The sequence below is a fragment of the Phasianus colchicus genome, chromosome Z (genome assembly GCF_987193195.1).
Source record: "Phasianus colchicus chromosome Z, bPhaCol1.hap1.1, whole genome shotgun sequence".
NCBI lineage: Eukaryota > Metazoa > Chordata > Aves > Galliformes > Phasianidae > Phasianus > Phasianus colchicus.
Window position 1 is genome coordinate 51,520,528 of NC_143476.1, and position 26,396 is coordinate 51,546,923.

Consider the following 26,396-nt stretch of genomic DNA (forward strand, 5'->3'; position numbering starts at 1 on the left):
TGCATGCAAATCATATATTAAATGTGTTATGAGAACACTTACAAAAATAAAATGCTTAATTTATTAAATAAAATATCCCCAACACAAAAATGAAGGACTATTTTGATCTGGCTCATATCAATCAGAAATAACAAAAAGAGAAAAAGAAAACAAAGATTTTTTTTTTTGTTCTTTTTTTTTGGTTTTTTTTTTTTTGTTTTTTTTTTTTGTGTGTTTTTTTTTTGTGGTTTGGTTTTTTTTTTGTTTTTTTTTTGTTTGTTTGTTTTTTTGTTGTTTTTTTTTTTTGCAGTAACGCCCCCTCACAGAGGGAGGCAAAAGTATTGAGGAATAGATAAGGTAGGTCTTTTGTAAGAATTCATATTAAAAATAATCCTAACTCTAAATTTGAAATCTTCAACTTCCGGTTTGAAAAATAACAGATATGCCCATGCACTTGTCATCAACACAGTGGCCATGCAAAAGTACACACACAGTGCCCATCCAACAAAAAAGAAATTATTTAAGAAAGACGGGATGTTGGTAATGACAGCACTAATACCAGTACAAACATGGTGCTGAGCTCAAGGTCTTTGCACTCTGAGAAATGAGCCATAACCTCAGAGTAATTTGTTTTCCCCAGGTATCTCACTTTATCCCCTGCCATGGCTCAAATATAACCAGTGATGTCCATGCTTTAGATTACTCATGTAGTATCAGTCTATTGTATCTGTAACATTGTAAAGGCATTTTAACATAGCTAATGTCTTTGATTATCCCCTTTCAATGAAATATAAGTTATACCATTATGAGTTCGCTATGCCTACTAAGGTGTTTTACAAGATGAGTGACAGTTCTGCACAAAGGGCATTAATTGACGGAGACCATGCAACGTTTTGCTTGCATGGTTTGAAAAAAAAAGAGTATGCTTCTGGACAAGCAGAGTGTAAGATACATCTGCCCCAGCATCCATAGCTTGTCCTGTCTTATCAAAATCCTTAGTTTCGTTGTGCGATCCTGAAATTACTACTGTACATTAGTAAGCCTAGCTTCAGCCTTTATTTAAAAAGACTTGCTGGAGAACATTTATGTATCAGTGGCATGACAATATCCTACTAGAAGACAAAGTAAGGGCATGTGTTCACTTATCACATTGCAACATAATTGCGTGCAGTGCTGGCAGCATCTTTTTCCCTTTTAACATAAGCTTGTATCTGGCAATGAAAGGTACTGGCAAAGTACCTCCTTGAATCCCCTTACTCCTCAGAAAGACTCTCCAGGGAAAGTGCTAAACCTCCTCTTGCCTTCCATCAAATCATTTCAATGTTTTCAGTGGGGTTTGATGCCATCTGATCCCACAGTTCCTCCAGATAGTGGATCACACAACACTGTCTTGTTTCCATCTGGCTTTTTCTCTGCAAGGAATACTCTTCATGTAAAGAATGCCAGTCTTCTTTTTCCACCCACATGCTGAAGCAAAAAAATTGAGGTGAATCCATAGAAACTCTCAGTATCTTTACAGCAGACATCACAAAGTTCGAATCAAATATATTTTCCCTTTTTTTCATCCACATCAAAGGCATGAATACAACAAGGCATTGTTAGTTGTGATGGGCAAACTGGAGAGTCTGCTGATATAACAGATCAGGTTTTTAAGGCCTTTGTCTATGCAGAGTTACAATAATGCAGAAGCCAAATTGATTAGAAAGACAGGAAAGAAGAAAAAGATGATAGAAACTGAAAGAGGAAGAGAGAGAAAAGATACGTCTCAGTAATGTCTAAAAAGTCAATACTGTGTCACAGATGGAGAAGTGTACATTGCTTGCCCTTTAAAAGCTTCTCCACAACTTTGTCATTAATACTGTCAAAGTTAAGAACACATTTTAATGGAGTTCAGCGGCAGTAGAACACATTCATTCACACAGCCCATAAGAAGAAATGCTATGAGACTTTAGCCTAAAATATCCAGGTAGACTGGAGATGCCTTGGCCAAGTTCTGAAGGAGGGAGTGGATTTCTTTGATGTTGAGCCTCATGTGAGGTTCCCGTTGCCAACATCCCAGCATCAAGTCATACACTTCCTTGGGGCACGTGCGAGGTCGCTGAAGGACTCGGCCCTGAGTGATGCACTCAATCACCTACAAGAAATCAGAAGGAAAGAATCAGCATGGCTGTGACAACTACATAGGTCTCGTCCACAGAAGAATTAGCTGCTGATGACCGCATCAGCCTCACTGGTGGCAGACAATTCTGCAAAGGACTGTATTTCTAGGTAGATGGATGGAGAGCGGGATGTGATCCTGAAAATCACTGTATGTCACCAAAGAGCAATAACTTCACTAATGTCATGCATGTCCCTCCCTTTTAGTTCTAAGGAAATGGTGGTCAAAAAGCAGTCTCATATCTCTCTTGCTACCCATCTCTTTACACATTTCATCACAGAGAATAATTTTTCACTTTGCTCACAGAAAACTTCAGCACCCCTTTGTCCCTCCTTATACCTTTGGAACGTTGCCGTGGCTAATCTCTGGAAAGGCATTACTTTTTATTCCCAGTACATTAAGAGAGCTCCTGATTCCTTAAATCTATTTAATTATGCTTTTCAACAACCACTTTTGCAATGGCATGTGTGATATTAGCTGAAATCAGCCAAAGGCAGTACAGGAATTAACTAAGTTCCTTTGCATTACCTCATGGTCCTTCTCAGAACTAAACTATCATATACAAAAGAGGAAACTACATTCCAACCTAGCTTTGCTTGAACAAATTCCATCCACCTTGGGAAGTAAAGGCTGAAAAGGAAGAAATTAAACCACAATATTTATGAAAATATAATAAATAATTGATATTAAACTTTTTGCCTTTACTAGATAAATTCACTGTTGCTTCTCCCCTATAAAAATCATGTAATCAATTAAAAAGCAAACCTCCCCACAAGCACTTTGGAAATTATTGCACAAACCTCATTGTTTGAGAGCTGGTACCATGGCTGTTTGCCATAGGTAAAGATTTCCCATAATACAACTCCCAGGCTCCAGACATCACTTTCAGTAGTGAACTTCCTGTACATAATACTTTCTGGAGGCATCCAGCGAATGGGGAGCATGGTGTGACCCCCAACCTGAGGGAAAAAAAAGAAAAAAGTCAGCAATAATTCCTCCAGATCCAATCAAGGGAATGTATTAAGATATTAAACGGGGCACATATATCATTTCTACTTTTCCTGTCTTTTGCCATTTGCTTCAAAGAGATTTTAAGAAATGGGGAGTTGTGATCCAAACTCCTCTCCTCAAATGACAGTCACTCCTGTGGTAGGTTTTTCAGCAGAATCTCCAAAGATACTGTTTCTGAAGTACAAACTCATCTTAAAGTACAAACATTTACTTGGCTGTTCCTGACTAAAGAATATAAATTAATTAATTTAGCCTACTTATTCACTTTAAATTAGGTGAGATTTACTCTCCATTATAAGACTCAGGAAACTATAAATAACCCATGCAATGAAATCTGCCCTGATGATTCTCCTACAAAATCAATGATATCAACTGAAATCCACAATAAACTGACTGAATTATGTAGTAGGATCAAAATTTACATGGTTTAATCTCTTAATTTGGATTGAAAAAAAATTGCCTGTTGGTAAATTCCAAGTTAATCAATACATCTAATTACTTTTTCCCCATTAACTATCCAGTATCAAGTAGCTTTACAAAACTTTCAGTCCTTTCGATATATATTTTCATCTTGTAAGATATGGAACCTCGTCCCAAATCAAGTTACGTTAAATTCCCAAGGCACTTTGTACTGAGTTATTGTCTTTCTGAAGATCACTTAAAGCACTTCTTTGTTTTCCAAAAATGCTTCCATAAAATCTCATCACCTAGCCTTCATTTGAACCAACAAATACAATCCTTATTTCCAGTTTATAAAGAATCTGTTGTTCCAAATATTTCCCATTCTGACAGGACCACATCATTAAATAAATCTACTCAAGTACTTCTAAAATAGTGCTACTGTGATGTAGATATATAAACATTCTGATAACTTTTACACCAAGACAGTTGTGAATATTTCCAAGGAAGTAAGAAAACAGGAAAAATTTTTCAAGGACATCTAAATTTTGATTAATTATCCTTTTCCTGTGTGAAAATGTATTTACTTATGAAACCATATTTGCACTTTCATGGTTCTGTCAATTCAATGCATCATTTTTCCTTGTGAGATTTTTTCATATGCTGTTATAAATAACATTCTCCTTGTTCTTATGTTAAGACAACAAAAGGAAAGAAGACTCAATAGAAGTTCAGTCAGGGTTCATATTATTTCTAAATCACCCAGAATATCCATTTCTAGCAGTATGTCAATGATTCAGTGTTACTACAGTATACCAAAAACACAGCCATGGCTTCTAGAGCTCAGCTCTGTTGCATACATTGCCGCAAGTCCACGCTTGCTGCTGAAACTGTAAAAACAGAAAGTCATGCCAAAACTTTCACAGATTTTCATGTCTAATATATTATTATGCATTTTTCTCTCTACCTGAGAAGTCACATGAGGAGGAACACTTTTTTTTTTTTCAGATGTTAAACAAAAGGCATATTCTTTTAAAGGATATATGCTTTTAAAGGATATATGCTTTTAAATGCTTTTTTTTCAATCAGACTGATTAGTCTTTGTGATACAGTTAATCCCTCTGACTGGCAAAATTCCTTTAGGACACTGGTCATCAGTATTTTTAATAATCTTTGAGCAAGTTACTCAAAGATGTGGAGAGTTCAAATTGATACATGAAGAAAGCTCCAGTTTTCCACCTTATCACAAACTAAACTGACATGGTAACCAAACAGCTCCAAATCACCACTTTTACTACTGCCTTGAGAGACATTTCATTAGCGAGTCAGAAATGTTAGTCCCTTTGAAACATGCAGTCACATACACCCGGACAAAGGGCAAGTGCCATTAAAAGATGATTAGTGATGAGAGGCTTTTGTCTCATTAAATATTAAAATGGCTCTTAGGTCTGCTCATCATATAGCCTCTGTGATTGGCTGTTTGCAGCAATTTCTTTGACTCATTCCTTAAAAATTAATGAAAGCTATAAACAATAAACTAAGTCTCTCTATTTTTTCTTATTTGTCACATCCTACATTAAGAGACTTTTTAAAGAGCAATTAAAAATACCACTCTCCAAAACTTTTCCATCATTTCTTGCTACTGAACAACAATGTACTTTGGTAGAGCTCTGACCCTAGATCCCAGTGTTGTTCAGTTACATGAATATCTCTAGAGTGATGATGAAAAATGACCACCAAATGATGGTTCTGCAATAAGCTAATCTGTAACATAACAGACCTTGGTGTCTCTCTTTGTAGACCTAGCAAAACCAGCTCATCAGTACTGGTCCTCACCAGGAATTCAATTTACAGATAAGCACAAACCATAAAGCTCTTTGGTGTCTTCCCACATACCTTTGCCTGGAGTTGTGTCCATTTCTGTTCCTAAAAGCAGAAGACTTAACTGGGAAGAACATTGTTTTAGGAATAAGAAGTTCTGAGATGTCTCCAACTCTATCACAGCCAATATCTATCATGTTAAGCTAAGTTACCTCCCAAGCCTCAGAGTCTTTGTGGCAATAATATTTAACTCCTTTGCAAAACTACCAACACTATTATGATATGGGGTCCTTTTTTTTTTTGCCAGATTTCAGTGCAACAAATAGAGCAAACCTGTGCAACACTGAGCAACACTTGTGGCAGTCCGAGCATCTTCTATCTCTGGTCTTCGGCTTTAATGAAGATTTCAGCTCAGCGACATCAAAAACATAGATCAGGGTATGATCAAAGGCACTATTTCTAAATGCACATTTCTTTCTCTATTAGAGATCAGTGGTTACTGAGCCAACTATTTCTTGGTTGTGTTAGGTACATGCTCAAAATGAAGCACGTGCTTCAGAACCTTCTTGAACTGTAGCCTAGGGCTTGACATCACAGTTCTCAGGCTGCCTGAAACAATTTGCCAGTCAACTGTGAGCTGCTTTTGATACCTACCTGCACCCACAGCTGGGTCATTAATAGCAGTGAAAAGAGGCAGAGTGCCTTTTGGCTCTTGTTGCCAAACCCTCAGCACAGTCATGGGGTATTTCCCAAGAAGGATCAATGAAAGTAAGCATGAATATACTGACTAAACTTTAAAGGTTCTGAGTATTTAAAAGGGATGCTTTCTGTGTATATTTTAATAAAAAATGCAAGTATCTTGAAACATTCACTCCTGATGTCCACACTATAATTGCAGTGTTGATTGATACGTAAACAGCCATGTGCTAAGCAGACTACCACTGGAGATGAACAACACCTTTATATTCAATCTATCTATGGTTATGACAGGTTTAAATATATTACAGTTTTAACTTAACATGCTATCACTTTAAAATGTTTTCTGTAGCTACAAAAATGCTGCAGAAATGACAATTTTCTGGATTCTAAGGGTAAGCTTTCTTGATGCTCGCCTGAAGGAAGCTGCATTTTTTGTTCATTTTTATTTAAAATTGAATAGATCCTTCCTGTGACATAAGTATGTACTTGGAAACATCAGTTTATGCAAGCAAGCCCCTACTGTAGCCTTCTATTAAGTTTGTGAGCAATACTGGGCTGGAATCTAAACCAGAAAGCCCACTGAATAACTTTTGCAATATGTGGACTGCTATGCTACATCAGTGAGCTATGATGTTCTCTAAGGAGAAACTGCCACATTGTTCAATGCATGAGATGCTTTACTTTCAACAAAACAATGTTATTCCACTTGACACTCCTTTCAGCACTCACTTCTTTTTAATGAACTTACCACTTTGAAAGATGCCAAATGAACATACCTTGAATATCATTTTTGCTTATTTGCAAACATCAAGCTTCAAGGATCACCATGAAGCCTTGGCCTTGAAGCAGGACACCTAAAGCTAGAGTTAGCTGAAGTTTGCTCACTTTCTGGCTCCATAAGTTCCATTTCTTGCTTTGCAAGGTTTTTGTGAGGTGTTTCTGATGCAGCAGCCTCTGTTTTAAGAAGGAAACTTCCCTATAGTATGTAAATCTTGGGGAAGGTGATTTTTGATGCCCAAGTCTGTACACGTCCATCCATCTCTCCATCCACTCATTTAATGTAACCATTGATTTTCAACATAAAATTCAATGGAAACATTAAGGCACATAAATATTACTACTACAAACATGAGCCCTTATTTGAATATCGTCAAGATCAAGGTAATCAATCACTGCAATTTCTGTATGTCACGTGAAAATATATCTGTGAATATGCAGCTCCAATCACTGTTTTCACTGCCACTGTCCAATCACTGTGGGAACACAATGACCTCTTGCCTGGCATCTGTAAAGAAATGGATTCATTCTTTTACCAAGAACAAGAAAATGAAGCCTCGTACTCCTGCTGGGATTATATGGGTGGGGCTGGGAGAAATCCATCTTTTTGATGTGGAAGAAACAGACTGTTTCCAAATCCACAGACTGTGTTTGTGGAACCAGGAAAAGTGCAAGAAATGTGTAAAGATGGTGTCTCAATCAATTCACACCAGGTTCATCCTTCACTCATTCATACTTGGAAGAGAGGGAGGGATGAATGGATGACCCACTTCTGCAAAGCATGCCAGCTGCTGCCCAGCCTTATCATACTAACAGTGTGAGCTGTGGTGCAGAGGTTGCTACAGAGGGATTCATGACTCCTAAGCCATGTATCAGGGTGCTGCAGGACAATCAAAGATGAAGATCCAGCTGGTGTAATCTCTCTTCCTATTAAATCATGGTGGCCGTATTTGAGAGGTTTCAGCTCTCAGTGAGTGCACCAGCCTCCAGCTCTTGCAAGCGCTGTACAGCATAATTCTTTATCCCCTTATTTTCAATTTCCAGCTTCAAGTAGTTGATTATTCTAAATTCATGCAGTAAAAAATACAGCAATCAATTGCATAGATTTGGAAACCAGACTTCCTTATTTATGTTCACCATTTGCAGATTCCCATCATTCTCATAGAATCACACAATCACAAGGTTGGAAAGGACCTACAAGATCATCTAGTCCGGCCGTCCTCCCATGACCACTGCTACCACAAGCACTAAACCATATCTCGCAGCTCCTCATCCAGATGCCTCTTGAACACTGCCAGGAATGGCGACTCCACCACCTCCCTGGGCAGGCCATTCCAGTGCCTGACCACTCTCTGAGAGAGTGTGATACTGCAGTAGTGTGTGACAGTGGCTTGTTTGTCCGTTCTCTGAAAACCAGTGCTATTTCTTCTAGCAACAGTAGAAACAGTAATCTGTTTACTCACTCAGTCTTATGAAGCTGAATGCCTAACCTTGGGTTTCAGCCGTGATCCTGCCCAATACAGTGTTTAGCCTGACTGCTGCACGCATCTCTACAGTGTCCCTCTGGTTACAAGCAGAGGGCAAGCCTTTCACAAATCAGGATGGTAGTCATGAAAGAAACAACACCGCCCAGCATTTGCTTAAAATAACTACATGTGGCAAGTACATTCCTAGCATCCTCAACACAGCTTGATCTTAGTTTGTTAAACTGCATCATTTACGTGCACTAATAAAGCATCCTAGAAACTTGGGGTTACACAGCATTTCAAGGTAGTTTTCACATTTTGTGTTTTGGTCTTCTGAATTGTTTCCCCATATCAGGGTGATATAACTGCAATGATATGTTCTCTGCAAAGATTAGCATGTCTTGCAGTTAAAACCAAAACCTTCTCCTCTCTTGGTGAACCTCTGCTCTTTCCTCCTAATAAAATCCGGGAAAACGTTTCTCACAGCACAAGAAAAAAATCAATAATTGTTATTTTCATTTCTTCTATGCCATGGCCTTGCAGACAAAGTCAATGTCTGCTCTTAAACTATCATTAGTCCTGCCATACCCACTTGCAGAAAAGCAATATATTATTTTCACAGTCTCAGTCTGGATAACAAGCCATACCACTCCAGCTCATGAGGTTGTGAATTATGAAATAACTTATGAAGATTATATGCCAACAGCTGAATATGTTTTCACTTCCACTTTTAACACTGCTTTACCTCATTTTTATTCAAGAGGGGCTCATGTCTAAAGTTCTTAATTCTTCCACTGGTACTGATACAGAAAACCAAAACAATGTCCAGAATAATATTTATTACAGTGTACATTCTCTCCAGCTGTGGAACTTGAGTTCAATACTGTGTGTCAGCTTTGTGTCACTGGAGATAAAATTCTACTCATTAGTCTCAGTGAAACCGTAAGTAGCATGGAGAAGATGGAGAAGGAACAACTGCTAGCAGCCTTGTGTAACTTAAGAACCACAAAACAAGAAATTAAATTTGTAGATGGCAGGGTTTGTAACGGACAAAAACAAGCACTTAGTCATGTAACAAACAGTTGCTAATGGAATTCATTGCCACAAGATAGTGCGAGCACCCAAGTTTTAGCTGGGATCAAAAAGTGATTAAGCACACTCATGGAGGATAAAATCTGACAAGGGCTATCTAACATGATGATAACATCTCTGGCCCAGAAAATGCCAGAGCAGTGGAGTTTGCTGGAGGCTAACAGAGTGCAAGAAGGAAATGTTACTACATACTTAGCCTTTCTTAACCTTTCACAGGCACCTGTTACTCACACAATTCTGAAGAAGGGCTTTTTGAAAAGCTGTTGTTGCGTCCCTACATTTTCAAAATGAGTTTTTTAATCAAATGTCTCAGCAAAGCTTAAGGAGCACTAAAAATAATTGTGCCAAAAGGGTGGAATGATGGAAATTAACCAGATGAAATCGTCTGTGAATGATCCATTGTATCTTATAATTCAGCATCTTCCAAAGCCCTTTTAAAATTCTAACTTGAAAAGATGTAGAATGTCTTTCATTGTGTTTTACACACCACAGTATCATAATGGGTCAGTCAACCATAATGCATAATTAACAATGTGTAGCAGTTAAATCATTATGGAGAACTTAACCTTCCAAGAAAGTAAAACGAAGTACCCTTGAGGTAAGATCAGACAAGTGCTGAAGAGGGTGACATGATTCATATTTCTGATTAAAAGAAAATTCTTGAGTCAAAGGGACAGAAAGAAAGTTAACCCTGTGGAAATCTGCAGCACTCAGACATAGTAGATTACAGCTCTTCAGGATAAAGAGTCAATGAATGCAAAAAAAAATTCTATTCCTTTAGAGTATAATTTCTTATACTTTCAGATAAGAATAATTTCTAGACGTAAACAATAAATTATAATTTAAGTGAAAACAAAAGGTGGAATACTGTGTTAAATTAACAGGAAAGGTAACTGTTTCAGCGAACATCTGGATTTTTACTTCTAAAGATGAGAATATGGGACTATGGAGAAAAAGCAGAGAGATAAGACTTGGAAAAGCTGGCCCGTGGAAGCAAATGGTCCATTTTTTCTAGAACAAACTTGTATTCTTTCACCTTGCCATATCAAGTTATGCAACAGCATACTGTTACTGATCATTCTGATGTCATGCATGACTGAAAACTCAAAATATTGAGCTCATAGGAAGTCCTGTGTTTTGCTCTAAAAATGTGGTTGCTGTAACATTTGTACCCTAGTACTATTCCCATTTGAGCACCTGAGTGTCTGCTGCTCAGACCTCTGGATGAAGAGAGAAATAAGGTACCAGGAGACAATCAGCTGAAACAGCACATTAAAATCCCCACAGGCTCTGTGGTGATCACACAACGTGTCCAAGGCAACAGTGAAACAATTTTTAATGCAATATTAATGAACAACAGCTATGATCTTTCTGATTTTCAAAGCAAACAATTATAAATATAAAATTCCACTTTTTCAACTAACCCCATTGAGTCTGGGATAGCAGGGACAAAGACATTTTAAAACCAATCTTAAAGTGCAATGGAAGATGACTCTACAAGTCTCTCTATAGCCAAAATTTGTGTTGTGAAGAGATGCTAACTATCAATATCAGTGCACAGTCAACATCAGTAAGTAGCAAGTATATTAGTGCAGACACTGAAAGTCAGTTTATGTTCACTATGAAATCTCTACACCTGAAAGTCTGAAAATTATTTCTCAAGATCAAAACCCTTTTCCATATTTTTTTCAATTTTACTGTAGGTTAATGTAATGTAATGTCTGTCTCTATTGGTCATATCAAATTGCATCATGAGAGGTGAGGGGAGAAACAGAACTTGGTTTGTAGTTTTACCTCTCCTTTGAGAGTCACAAAAGTATTTCTATAATGTACAGCCCATGGGAGCACCATCATTCTTAGTTGAAATGCCTCAGACTGTCAAGTTTTTTCGGTGCTGATGAAACCATCCTCTTTCCCTGGATGGTTAATTTATCATATGGCCTACAAACACCAAGTTTAGAAAAATGTCACAGTATGTGAGGCAATTAAATAGGCAGAATCTTTAGATTCACAAATCCTAAAAATATGGGCAAATCTACTGAGTTCCCATGTCTTTCCCATAGAATAAGGAAATTGTTTTGAACCATTAGTGCAAAAGAGTACTCAGTCATTTTATGTTAGCTATTTTGGCTTGTACACAGACTGTGTATGGAGCTATGCAAGACATGTCAGATCAAATCTTATTTTCTGTGCAGATCTCTGAAGAGCAAGTAAACATTACCTCCATCACAATCCTGATCTGTTTTCAGTGCCCACATTGAGAATATCTACACGGATGCTATCAACAAGGTAGTCTATGCAGCTAGTCATCTACATCAGCAAGGATCTGAGGGAGAAAAAAAACTATGCTGCTGCCCAGCTAGTTGCCAATAAACAAACTAATGGCACAGTCTTTGCCATTTTCCTTCTCTTCTATGGTCTTGCTGATGCCTTTTGATTCTTTATTATTTTCTTTCCATGAATTCTAGTTTTTAACCCCTTACTGGTACTATGGCACCACTCCATTACACAATATGTAAAATGATCAAACAATACACAGTCTGGTCATTAAAATTACCAATAACTGGTATTGCAAAAAAATACTTCTTCTTATGGAATTTGAAAATTCTATACCGATCTTACTTAATTAATATCGTTAATTATTCCTCAAGACATGCTTGAAATATTGCACAAGAGTCAAATGTGTAATTCAAGCAGCAATTAAAACTTCAAACTTCTAGAGCTATTATCTCTTGGACTTCTGTTTACACCTGCAAAGGGCTTAGATCCATGAATTTGATTTAGCTCTCTGACATAAAGCTTGTTAAACTGGTTCATTACTAGAGGATCTTAGGACACAGAGGAAGATCACAGTCACCCCTGAAAGGCTTTTGGACTCTGCATCAATGCTGCTGCATCTCAGGTAAGGGCCGTCTGGACTTTCACACCACATCATAGATTGTACAGTGTACTCTTCACATCCTTCATCAAATGCTGGTCATACGTGGTCAAGGGAGAAGATAAGAGTGGGAAGGAAGTACCCAGCTACACCTTGCTTTTCCATCACATATACCCCATGACAGCATTCTGGAAAATCTTCCCCCTCCAGATATTGTAAATATGCAGCACTGAGTTGGTTCCTTCCTCATACATGCTCAACTTTCTCCTTGGTTAAATTAAGTCCTCTGCTTGCTGCAGTGCTACAATGCTGTAATGCTACATAATTAAAAATCAGTGCACAAATGGAATTTTAAGCTTAGGTTCACAGGAAAGTGGGAAGTGCGTAGCAACACTAGGGCTTCAAAGATTAGCTTCCTTGTGCTGAGTGGCTCAGAGATGTCAACCAGTGATATTGCTGTAATTTTAAACAAAAGAAGTGGGTAATTTTTTAGAAATTTCAATCATTAAAGTTGCAGGTCAAGTATATGGTTTTTCATACAGATCCCAGTCTTCAATTCACCTAGACTCAAGAAGGTCACTGAAATATTCAAAATAAACAAAATGTGAAATCAATGAATTAGTGAATACATTCCTTAAATACGAATGTCTCAAGTTGCTAAGATCAGTTGCTTCCATCAGTTTGGATTTTTCTGAGATTGCCTACAACCCCAGTATTTTGCTCAGTGAATAATTTGCACTAGGTCTCCCATATCAGACTATTTGAAAATACAGTACTGTAAATCACGTGTAAACAAGGCTGGCATTAGACCTAGTCCTGTACAGTGCCTAGGTCAATGAAATCATGATCTGTGCATTAAGTTCCTCCACACTTTGTAAGACAAGTATTATATAATAATGAACTCTTTTTAAGGCCACATGTTAAAAGTTATGAACGGGCTTTCCTTAACTTGGTCATATGACAGTGGGTTACTGTAACCCTACTACTGTTTATGAGTCTTAGGTATTTCAAAATATTTTGCATCTGCTTCACAGGAAAACTTCTGAAATATTATTGCATAAAAAACAGAATTTCCTTTTAAAGCCATGCTACTTTCATGACATTATTTGGATATGATTAGGGTGAGCCATACAGAGTGTTATCAAGTGTCAATAGCAACTCAATGATGTTCTTATTAAAACATTATGTGCTTCATGTCTCCATGCATAGTTTTCCTTGTTTTCTTGCCAGACAAACCTATTATTCTTTCTGTACATCAGATTGTTACCTTGACCAATCCCTGAGTCCTGGCCTTTATGTTTATTTCCAGTGTAATCTTCAATGGATCTTATAACCATCAGTTTATTTTAATTTTTTGCTTCACCCTGGTGTACAGAAGGGAGTGATTCTGGGGTCCTCATTAGCCTTGATCCTGTACCTAGAATATAATCACTTTTATTTTATTTTATTTATTTTATTTTATTTTATTTATTTTATTTTATTTTATTTTATTTTATCTGTTGGATAGGAGTTTCCTTTCAAAAAACATGAGTCATTGAGCAAACTAGAAGACATTCATTAATAAAAAGGAGATGCACCACTACATTCTCTCCTGATGGAATCACAGAACGGCCCAGGTTGGAAGGGACCTCAAGGGTCATGAATCTTCAACCCCCCCTGCCATAGGCAGTGCCACCAACCTTCACATTAACCAGGCTGCCCAGAGCCCCATCCAATCTGGCCTTGAACACCTCTAGGGATGGAGCATCCACAGCCTCTCTGGGCAGCCTGTTCCAGTACCTCACCACTCTCTCTGTAAAGAACTTCCCCCTGATATCCAATCTTCCTCCCCCAACTTAAAACCATTTCCCCTTGTCCTGCTGTTATCTACCCTTTCAAACAGTTTACTCCCCTCCTGTTTATAGGCTCTCTTTAGGTATTGAAAGGCTGCAAGTAGGTCACTCTGCAGCCTTCTTTTCTCCAGGCTGAACAAGCCCAGCTCCCTCAGCCTGTCTCCGTAGGGGAAGTGCTCCAGTCCCCTGATCATCTTTGTGGCTTTCCTCTGGACCCTCTCCAACAGCTCCCTGTCTTTCTTGTACTGGGGGCTCCAGACCTGGACACAGTACTCCAGATGGGGCCTCACAAGAGCAGTAGAGAGGGACAAAGACCTCCCTGTCAATGCTGGCCACCCCTCTTTTGATGGGGCCAAGGATACCATTTGCTTTCTGAGCTGCAAGAGCACACTGCTGGCTTATGTTAAGTTTTTTATTCATCAGGACCCCCACATCCTTTCCTGCAGGGTTGGTGTTCCTCCCATCATAACAATTTTGGGTTTGGAAACCCAAAGCATTTCACAAGACCCATTCTTTATGCATGCTCCAGCTTCTGAAACAAGTGTTATTATCCAAGTCTCATGTTCATTGCATGGGTTGTCTTAGTACTAACTAGCTAATAATACTGACAAAACAGTGCCTTGCTGGCATTATAACTCCAAGTAAATATTGACATTTTAAATGTCAATTTTAAATGTCTTCCAAGTTATTGAATTGTGGATTTGATTTGTTTCCATTTAAATTTTTAAATCTTTTGAGAACTTTGCACAGTTTTCTGCAAGAAGGACTAGGTGGTCTGCTGCTGAGAACTATAAACATAGTAGTGAGGAAATGGAATTAATACAAGTTTATGAAGACTCCATCATAAAATATCATTAAATCTTGACACATTAGTTACATCTGGTTATATATAGGATGATAAGGGTACTTAGCTCTTAATGAGACCTTACTATCATCATAACTTCCTGAAGGAAGGTTGTAATGAGGAGACATTTGGCCTCTTCTCCCAGGCAACAAACAAGACCTGAGGAAATGGCCACAAGTTGTGCCAGAAGAGATGTAGATTAGACATAAGGAAAAACTTTTTTTCTCTCAGAGAGTGGTCAGGCACTGGAATGGCCTGCCCAGGGAGGTGGTGGAGTTGCTGTCCCTGGCAGTGTTCGAGAGGTGTCTGGACAAGGAGCTGCGAGATATGGTTTAGTGCTTGTGGTAGCAGTGGTCATGGGAGGACGGCTGGACTACATGATCTTGTAGGTCCTTTCCAACCTTGTGATTCTATGATTCTATGATTCTGTGATCATGATCAACATAATATCTTTGATGAAAAATGAGAGATGGGTTCCATTTTCTGTGAGAATTGTTGAGCTAGAGAAATAGTCAAGTGAGTGTTAATCATTTAAAACCATGCTTTATCAGACAAGAATTACATCTGACAATTCCTAAATGAAACTCAATCTAATTTCTTGCTCTTTAATGCCAGACAGCTTCCCAACATCCATGTCCTCCCTCTGGCAGTCCTGACACAAAAATAGCAGGAAGAAGTTATTTTCTTAAAGACTGTCTAATCCCTAAAGAAAGCAAGAGAAACTTCCCTGTTGAATTAACCTAAGACGATGAGCACTTGCCCTAATTAGGTCATTTTACTCTAATAGGGACCTCTTTATGTTCAGTAGGATCACTTTAACTAAGAGGCCTCTAGTAAAAACAAAAAGTAACAACAGCCTTGCTACGGAGAGTGGGGAAAAGAAAACAAGATGAGTACCAACAGAAAAGAGGATACCTAAATAAGAGGAAGAAAAGATGAACTGGAGTTTGGGGGAAAAAAAAATAAAAGGTCATGACAGAAGACCAGTTCATTTGGAAATGATGTATTCCATTCCATTACAGTCTATCTATTGGAGTGGGTATCCAGCACTCAAGCAATTAGCAACAAGCATTGTCCTGGATGTAACCCTCTTACTGTGCTCTAGTTCTTTTCTGGACAGGCTGAAGGTTGAAAAGTACTCTTTCAGACCCAGTCTAATACATACCTTTCAGATCAGCATTACTACTCCAACTGTAACTAATCAGTAACAACCTCCTGCATTAGGTGACTTACAGTCAAAACACTGCCAAGTTACGAGATACCTCAACCTTTTTCTGCTTCAGTGAAAGGAATGCAATATTCAGAATGATCACTGCTGAAAAGAATGCAACGTTCAGAATAAGTGCACATACCATTTCGCCTCTCCAGCATGTAGAACACAAAAAAATGCAGTGTTGGTAATTTATTTTTCCTTTAGGACAGAGAGGTGGGCAATGAAAGAGAGTAAAGTAGAATTGGTTCCTTCTCTAAGATAACACTTCCACTGCCCTGCAGGATCCCACAGGCCCTTACCAGCTGGAGACAAGCCTGACTTCCTTGGGCTCCTGAGGGACTTTACAGTTCATGAGAGACTGTCAGAAAGTCCTCATGGAATTATTCTTTTCAGGTGTCTCACTGCCATAAACAAGGCTTTCTCCTGTTTCAGGCAGCACTGCCTCCCAGAGTAAGCCTCCGGGCTTTCTGCAGGTGAAACTCAGAGGTCTGGGGAAAAGATGCCAGAACTCTGATTGACCATAAGTTTCTAGGACTCTTGGGACTGCATCTGCTACCACGTGGAGTTGCTCCCACCAAAACAGTTATTGTATTTGCATTCTAACATGTGGCAAAATTACAGCTTTTGTTTATTCTTTCTTTGTACCAGGAATTTTATCTTTGAAATCTAACACTGGGACAGTGGTCTTTCATCATTACTACCTATGAACTTATTCTCATTTTAAGTTGTAATACACAACCAGGAATGTCTGCATCTACTAATATCTTTATTATTTCTGTCCAGGATTAGCATTCTGTGATCACGTTCCATTACTGTGGATGAAACCATTTCTTTGTGGCCAGGCAAGGCCAGGCCGTGGAAGTCACTCACAATGTTCCTAAAGGGCAAGGGAAGAAATATACACCTGTTGCACTGGGATAGATACTAATCTCTGTAAGGTATTTGTCAAAGTTCATCTCCAGAACACTTCATTTTAGCATGTTAAAATAACAGAAACACCTTATCATTAGTATTGCCAAGACTGTTAATATTTTAAAAATTAAAAATGTAATATTTTTAAATATTAAAAGTGCTACAAAATACAATCACTGGTAATTTTGAGAAGAATAGGTATTATGTATACAGCGAAAGAGAAAAATGCACTTAGATGAAATAGAGGGCTGTATCTCTGAATGTGAGCTGAGTTGTAGTATTCAACCTTTTTCTACTATTCCAAAGAAAATAAAAATATTTTTTTTATCATGCATTGGTATTGAGAAGTAATCCATGTGGAAATGGGCCCTAGACTTTTTAATTCTATATGCCCATACTGTCGCTCAGTACCGAACAGAAAATGATCTGTTTGTACACGTCCAGAGGAGAGCCACAAAAGTGACCCACAGCATGGAACATTTCTCCTGTGAGGCCAGGCTGAGAGAGCTGGGCTGTTCAGCCTGGAGAAGAGAAGGCTCCGAGGTGACCTCATAGCAGCCTTTCAGTACCTAAGGAGGAGGCACAAAAAGGAAGGGGACACTCTTTAGCAGGGTCTTTGTGACAGGACAAGGGAAATGGTTTCAAACTAAAATAGGGGAGATTCAGATTGTATATAAGGAAGAAGTCTTTATAGTGAGGTTGGTGAAGCACTGGAACAGGTTGTCTGGAGAGGTGGTGGATGCTTCATCCTTGGAGACACTGAAGGCCAGGCTGGGCTGGTTTCATCAGCCTGATCTCCTCTGACTGACTGACCAACTTGGTGGATGTGGGAAAGGCTGTTAACATAGTCTACCTAGATTTCAGCCAAAGCCTTTGACACTGGACCCCACATTATTCTCCTGGAGAAGCTGGCAGCCCATGGCTTGCACAGATTCACTCTTTGGTTGGGTGGCTGGGCCCAGAGAGTGGAGGTGAGTGGAGTTAAGTCATGTAGAGAGTCTATGAGTGATGTTCCCCACTGGTCAGTACTGGGACCTGTACTGTTCAATATCCTTATTGATGAGGGGATTGATTGCACCCTGGGTAAGTCTGCAGATTACTCCAAGCGGGGAGGAAATGTCAGTCTGCCTGAGGGTAAGAAGGCCCTACAGAGATCTGGACAGGCTGGATTGCTGGGCTGAGGCCAATGAGATGAAGTTCAACAAGTTCAAATGCCAGGCCCTGCACTTTGGCCACTACAACCTCAGACAATGCTACAGGCTTGGGGCAGAGTGGCTGGAAAATCGTGTGAAAGAAATGGACCTGGAGGTATTGGTAGATGCTTGGCTGAACATGAGCCAACAGTGTGCCCAGGTGGCCAAGAAGGCCAATGGTATCCTGGCTTCTATCAGAAATAGTGTTGCCAGAAGGAGCATGGAGGTTACCATCCCTCTGTTCTCAGCTCTGGTGAGGCCGCACCTTGAGTACTGTGTTCACTTTTGGGTCTCCCACTACAAGAAGGACCTTGAGGCCCTGAAGCATGTTCAGAGAAGGGCAACAAAATTGGTGAGTCATCTGGAACACAAGTTTTCTGAGGAGCAGCTGAGGGAAGTGGGATTGTATAGTCTGGAGAAGAGGAGACTCAGAAGGAGACGTTATAGCTCTAGCAATAAGACCAGAGGAAATGACCTCAAGTTGCCCTGGGGAGATTCAGGTTGGATGTTAGGAAAAATTTCTTCTTTGAAAGAATGGTCAAACATTGGAATGGGCTGCTCAGGGAAGTGGTGGAGTTACCATCCCTTTAAGTGTTCAAGAAATTTTCAGATGCTGTATTAAGGGGCATGGCTTAGGGGGAAATACTGATGATAGGTGACAGCTGGATGGAATGAACTTGGAGGTCTTTTCCAACTTTCACGATTCTGTGATTCTATGATTTTATAGACAAGGGTCTGAGAAACCTGATCTAGCTGTAGATGTCCCTGTTCATTGCAGGGGAATTGGACTAGATGACATTTAAGGGTCCCTTTCAATTCAGAAGAATCAATGATTCTCTGAGTCCAAGAAGTACAGTTTCAGTAAAGGTAGATATGATTGTTAAGAATGAACTAATGAAGAATCACATTAACTTTTTACTATTGCTCCAAAAATCATAGAATGGCTTGGCTTGGAAGACACCTTAGAGATCATCTGGTTCCAACCTCCTGCCATGGGCAGGATTGCCAACTGAATCAGTCTTCCCAAAACCCCATCCAACCTGGTCTTGAACTTCTCCAAGAAAGGGACATCCACAGCTTCTCTGGGCAGCCTGTGCCCATGCCTCAATACAGGAAGAATTTCTCATAATGCAGAATTTCTTCCTCATATTTCATCTAAACCTAACCTCTGTTAGTTTAAAATAATTACATTATGCCCTTTAAGTATACTCTTTGAAAAAGGGTCCCTGTACAGCTTTCCTGTAAGCCCCCTTGAAGTACTGAAAGGTTGCAAAGAAGTCTCCCCAGATCCTTCTTTTCTCCAGGTTGATCAAGTCCAGGTCCCTCAGCCTGTCTTCATAGCAGAGGTGCTCCAACCCTCTGATCATCTTTATGGTGCTTCTCTAGACACACTTCAACAGCACCACATCCTTCTTGTGTGTATGATGGGGCCTCATAAGGGCATAGCAGAGCAGGACAATCACCTCCCTTGTCATGATGTTCACTCTTCCTTTCATACATTCTGATTCAGAAGTATCATTCAGAAGTATCTTCAGAAGAAGAGTGACATCAAAACTCAACAAGGCAGTCCTCTGAAATTCTCCCTTCCAAGAAATCCAATCTGGTTTACACAAAATCTTCTCTAGGCTACTTACAGTCATCTTATTAATCTATTCAAAAGAACAAGAGTGGTCAAAAAAAAAAAAAAGGTTCTGTCATTCTGTTCTTTGTGAGAATTACTGATGTACTGAAAAGCCTTCCATCAGGTACTGAGCATTTTCACAAAATGTTACTGCTTAGAGGGAGAAAAATTGAAGTGAATGATTTTACTCTTTTTCAGCAAAACAAACCAGCCAGATGCTCCCAAAAGATTTCACAAAAGATGGAAATTTAAAACAAAATGTACTCAAGACAATTAAAATGTGATTGACGTTCAACACATTCTACAGCAATTTTTTGATAACGTGCATCTTTGAAATTGACTGTGAAGGAAAAATCTACAAAGGTCTGCTCGGAAAAAATCAGCAATGTCCACAGCCAGAGGCCCCAAGAGGTAAAATAAAACATTGTGCTTTTGCAGGGCAGTTTCCTGCAAACAGTGGCACCTGCTTGAGTATGAGGCAGCCCATACAGCCCATACAGGGAACTTCATTGTATTTCAAGCTTTGGCCAGAGTGGCACGATAGCTGGAAAGGGCATAAGAAGCAGCCTGTATGTCCCAGCACTATGAATTATTTCCAGTGTCACCTCCAGAAAGAATGCAGTCCTGCACGAATTGTTCTCCTGTCTAAAACTGTTCCATTTATCCATAGCTAAGATACTGAAGATCTGTGCTGAGAAAAGCCCTGTTTTACAGAGATTCATAGGAAAACTAACCAACAAACAATGCTTCAAACAAAATCAATAAACCATGACTTAAAACAACTGGATACCAGATAAAGCACTAAAACGCTAAAGAGAGCAAACATATATTGGTAAGAGGATGGATTATCTGACACATAAAACAAAAATAAGCAACAACAAAATTAACAATAATTAATAGGCAAATCTTTCTGAAATTTAACTGGAAAGTGACATGCTGGGTAAGAATGATCAGCACTTAATAAAAGAAATCAAAATCTGAAATAGCACCAGTATCTTACTAAGATACCTAGATTGTTTTCCTTCAAGAAATTAAGTATGTGAGCATATATACATCATTAATCCATCTAAAATCCTCCTGCTGTCACATTGCATTGTTTATTCAGAAACATTACAAAACATTTATAGATCCTGTACAGCTGGAAAAAAAAAAAAAAAGCAGCTCTAACTGATGAGTTGTCAACGTATGACAAAATACTGTATCCACTTAGCAGAGAAATCTAAAACAACAAACGCATACCTACCAGAACAAAACAAAACAAAAGAAAAAAACACCAAAAAACAGATTTGGCCTAGAAATTAATAAGAACACCACTCCAACAGAAACTTGATGCTCTACAGGAGGGGAGAGCATGTCTCTTGGTATTGCAACCTCAGTCTACTAGAGCCCTTTCTTCTATTGCTGTCGTCTCCTAGCTGCATCTTTTCTAAAAGACATGTTCTGCCATGTGCTGCAAGCTAAGTGGCAGTAGAAAAAATCTCTTTCTCTTCATCTGATTTAATTTCCCCATCTCTTTCCCCCCTCTCTTGTTCTCCACTTGAATGCCACGATATCTGACCCATTATCAGATGCAAAAAAAAATTGAGAGGGTCTTCATAATTTTTGTCCCTGCTTTTGGCCAACAGAAAATAAGGGACTTTCCAATTTCTGCAATATTTAGCTTGCAGGGTGTGAGAACTCATCTGTAAGATCAGGTGCATGACCTCTATGGTGCCCTTTCTTGGTAGTCATGCCACCATTCAAGCAAGGGGCAGTTGCCCTTCAACTTCTTCCAGCTGCAGCCAAATGCCTGCCACTCCATCTTCCCTGGGTCTGCAGAGCAGCCAGGACACCCCTACCACTGCTCATCTCTGCAAGCACTGCCTGACACAGCAGCTCTGGCCTTGCATATTAATTGGTGCATTTAATGACTTTCTCTTGCATTCCCTCCTGTCTGCTCCTGAGCTGCTGGCTGGGAACAGAAGAGCCTAGCTGCCATGGAAACTGAGTATCCAAAGAACCTTCCTACCAAACTTTTGAGAAAATTCCAGTGGTGAGGCTCAGGAATTGGATGCTTGAGGTGGTATAAAGGCAGAGGAGTGGGAAGGAGTGATGCTGATCTCGGTGGGAGTAAGACTGGAAAAGTAAGACTGTTCTGCAACAGGAGTATGTAAAATTAATGTATAGTGGGCATAAGAAGGCAGTCATTTAGGACAACAGATTAATCTTCTATCACAAATATTCTTCATCAAACCTTTCAAATCCACTTACAGTCTGGATCAAACACCCCAAATTTGTGCACAGGCCACATCATCAGAGGGGTTTTGAGAAACTGCATACATGACTTTCATGTTTGAAGGACAGTTTGGAGCCAGCGAAATGCTGAGCAAAAACTTAAGGAAGTCCCAGGCCTTTCAAAGCACAAGTCAACAGAGGACAAATCTCTGCCTAGGCAGTATAGCTGCAATCCCATGTGCAGCCTTGCAGTCTTGACTTTCCCTGGCTAGCAACAAAACTGCAGATGAACAGAAATGCAGTCTTAGTGGTGTTGTGTGCACTGATAATTTTCTCTGGGCAGGCACTTACGCCATCAGTAAGAACTAACCTTTGTACAAATCTTAGTCAGTATAGATAGATAGCAAATACGTACTTTTATCTCAGACAGGATGACCATCCTTGAAACTGCTAAAGTGATGAAGTAGAGAAACAGTGTGACAACTATACCTGCATTTGAAGATAGAAGCATCATGAAAAAACATGTAGATAATTAGCATGCCTAGCTAGCCTGCAGGCAAAGAGATCAGCCTATCTTTAACTGAACAGTTGTAGACCAGAGTAGTGGTCAAGTGACAAAAGTATATATAAAAAAGTGTCATGAACATCTTGGGGTGTACTAGCTTTGTGGGAGACATCTGGCACCCAAAAATTCCACAGCTTGGCAATAATTCAACATCTGTGTTGAATTGTCTGTGTGTGTGAGATTGGCTTACTGAACACTGGGTAATGAACCTGCCTTTTGGACAACACCTAATTCAACTCCAGTACTGTGCTCAAAAGTATTCCGCATCCTAATTTCTGGCTGTGTGACAAAGGAAACTACACTTTTGTCCTCAGTTCTGCCTTCTGAGAATTCCTGGACATATAAGGGGGGATAAGATGAATGCACACTAAAATTTGAGTTAGTGCCCAAATCTCAGACTTTGAAGACCCTCATCTGATCCCAGATTACAGTTAAACTTTAAGGCCAGCAACAGAGTATCTCCTCAGAAATCAATTTGTTCTAAGCAAAGTTCCCCATGATACACATATAATTTATTCATGCATGGAGCCCTCAGAGGTCAATAAAACTGGAGTGCTTCCAAAAATACACAAACAAAGCGGGGGAGAAAAAAAAAATAAACAAACAAACAAACAAACAAACAAAAAACCACAGAACTCTGTTCTTTTAGTAGAATACAGAAAATTTTAGACTGGCTCCGTGCTTTTCTATGGACTGGACGGAGCTGACTATGTCCGAGGCAGACTCTTTCACATGCAAAGGACATTACAGTGTCTATCCCAGCAAACTGAATGACTTAATGCTTAATGCTGGGTATTTAGTTCAGGTCCAAGTCAGAATGCACCTTACATGAAGGTGAGGTACACAAACAAAGGCCCTGGTTAGCATCCTGGGAGTCAGGGAGACCTATTGCAGTGCAGGCTGGGGAGCACAATGAAACAGGTGTTGAGCTTGACAACTAAGAACAGTCCAACCTGCTTCCCATAACTCCTAGTTAGCAAAAGGAGATGCCTGCTTGGATTTTCACTCTGTGGATACTGTGTTTATTTTGTCTCGCACTTGATCTTGCAGCTATGAAGCCAACATTCCCTGTGCCTTAAAAAGAGGTCTGGCCAATTATAAATTTTGATACATAAGATCTGCCACATATGAATTGCTTCTACACCAAAAATTGGTACATAAAAGATCAGGAAATTCAAAAATGGTGCTTGTGAGCCACTTTAATGAATGCAATGCAACCTAAGAGGGAAAACTGTTTTACAGAGTTTGCACCTTATGTGTAATTGTCGTCTCTCAATAAATCAAGTGAAAGTGATTTTACTAAATAAGAAATAACATTTGAAACAGAAAGTGCTAGAGGATTACAGAAAGGAAAAAACATTTTTTTTTCAAGGAAGAAGGAGAAGTTGCTGGCTAATATTACCAGGCCCAAAAAGCATCCACCAAAATCTGAAAGTATGTAGGTGGGAAACTGCAGGTGTATGACTATCATTAAAAACAGCAACTGTGCAAGAGAACTGATGCACTGCACGTGGATAAAAACAATCTGTTGAAGATTCTTTGAGTGGAGTGGAAAACAAAAGCTTCTTTTGAATAGGTTCCTAGTCTCCCAGCCTAGGAATGGCTCATAGGAGAGTGAGGATGTATTTTGACAAACATGATCCAACAGACACAATACATGTAGGTTTTCAAAAAAGCTTTGATTAGGCTTTACACCATAGATTATTAAAGAAACTAAGCTGCTAAAGGGTTTAGGAAATGCCTTTTTATAGACTGAAGACTAGTTAAAGGATAAAAAGAAAGAGAGTAGAACTGGACCATCATTTCTCAGCGCAGAGAGGAGGTAGCACTAATTCTCCTCCAGAGGTCAGCACCAGAACCAGTCACTAGTCTGCGTTTGTGGATGATACTAAGCTCTTGGGAAAGCTTTTGTGGGAATGATCTCACAGAACAGAGGGAGTAGGAAGCAGGTGAGCTTCAATTCAGGTAACTACCTGTGTGGTAAATAGGTGTGATAACCCAGTAACATGTGTTTGTTCTCAGAACTAGAAGCTACAGTGCAGGCTGGAGATCTTGGAGTCATCTCTGACACCAGCAATTTAGTAAGCAGCAGACATCTGAGCATCATCAACACAGGTATGAGATGTAATTCAGCTGTGAGCAGTTCTGGTCTCTGCAGCACAGAAAGAATGCAAGTATTTGGAAAGACACAGAAAAGGAGAACAAAAATGACCATAAACAGATAGGAACTGGAAGGAATGTACCTAACATCCCTAGCCCTAATCCCTGCTGGCCATGATTTCTGTTGATGTAGCCCATGATACATTTGGCTTTCTGGGCTGTGAGAGCACACTGTGGGCTCTGGATTGGGAAACAGTGTAAGAAAATGCTCACAAAAACAGCTTGGACTAACATACTTTCCCTAAATAACATATCTACAACGATGTCATAGACAGAGTTACTAGGGTAGGTAGACTTTGTCCTGTATTCTCATGATTCCCATGATTCTTATATTGAACAATGATATAGAAAACAATTAGTTAAGGGTTTAGGATTTTTGAGTTCGGAAAATGAAATACTTTCATAGCTTAGTACCTAGGAAAAAATATAACAAAATAAAACTCTAATTTTTACAGTCAATCAGTGAAGCATCTGTAAGAAATAAATGCGTGCTTAAGGCATTGCTTGGTATTTTCATTCTGCAACAGTTCGGTCCGGGCAACATCTTGGAACTTTTTTGTAGTCAACCCAGAAACCATATCTTAACTCCTCATTTCCCTGAGCTAAACTTGGGTTCTAAGATGAAGACAATGCGCAGAAAAAATACTCTTCAGAATCTTCCCTTTCCAGTATCACTTTGGAAGAGGGAACAGATAGTTACAAGCAAATGAAATTTACACTTAAGAACAGGTCCAGTCACTTTTTTGAAAGGCTGAATCATTTTAATTACATGACTACATAATATTGTTTGACAGGATCTATGTTTAATTCTGAATATTTGCTGGACTGTGCTCAGGAAATGAGGGAACTTTTTAATATTTCTACTTAATCTCATAACTCAGTGTGTGTCCACCTGCTTAACTTCTTCCACATCTAACTTTATGCAAACACAATAGTTCAGCAGTAGGATGACTCAGATCAACAGGAGAGCTAGCTGGTTCCTCAGATATGATAGTGACCAGGCTATCTCCGAACTGCTATAATGTAGAATGGATCAGCACTGAGAGCAAGTGTTGGCACAGTGATTACACAACATAAACCCAATCACGTTGTCTCTTTCTTTCGTGACTTCTGTAAGAAAGAAGGCATACATCTCATTTTGCTACATGTGGGATCCTCAGGAGAAGGATAAGCTGCTTTGGTAGGAATACAACAGGAGAGCTGTGATGGAAGGGAAGATAGTTAACTTTCCCTCCTGATATAGGAGTCGGGTTTTTCCCAGAAGCGTTCTGAAATGGTCTGAGCAGTCACACAAGCCCAACCCTAAGCAGTGCACTGGAGAAGCACAGGTGGACACTTCACATCAGCAAGCGTTCAGCAGCCCACCACCATGAAAAGAATGATGCACAGATCTAGGTGTCTACACCATACCCATGCACATGAAGGAACAAATTTTAGTGTTTACAAGTAAAAATCTACTAAAAACAAATATTTATTTCTGTCTATTATTTCCAGTACCTCAGTATAACACACTGGAAACTGCACTGATGAGCATTTTTTTATGCAGCAAAAGAGAACATTGA

At 39.3% G+C, this 26,396-nt stretch overlaps 1 protein-coding gene across 4 annotated transcripts in view; it reads right to left on the minus strand.

Annotated features, from left to right (window-relative positions):
• Positions 1–300: 300 nt before the first annotated feature.
• The window catches only part of NTRK2 (neurotrophic receptor tyrosine kinase 2), a 208,961-nt gene continuing 182,865 nt past the window's right edge, over positions 301–26,396 (minus strand). For 2 of the 4 annotated variants that reach the window (XM_090130703.1, XM_090130701.1), the window contains 2 exons: positions 2,938–3,096; positions 302–2,113 (listed from right to left, as the gene is read on the minus strand). In XM_090130703.1, coding sequence (XP_089986829.1) covers positions 1,928–2,113; positions 2,938–3,096 — 345 coding nt within the window. In that variant the 3' untranslated portion in view covers positions 302–1,927. Of the gene's footprint in view, positions 2,114–2,937; positions 3,097–26,396 lie in introns of all 4 variants that reach the window. The other 2 variants (XM_090130702.1, XM_031602421.2) reach the window with 2 other exon arrangements.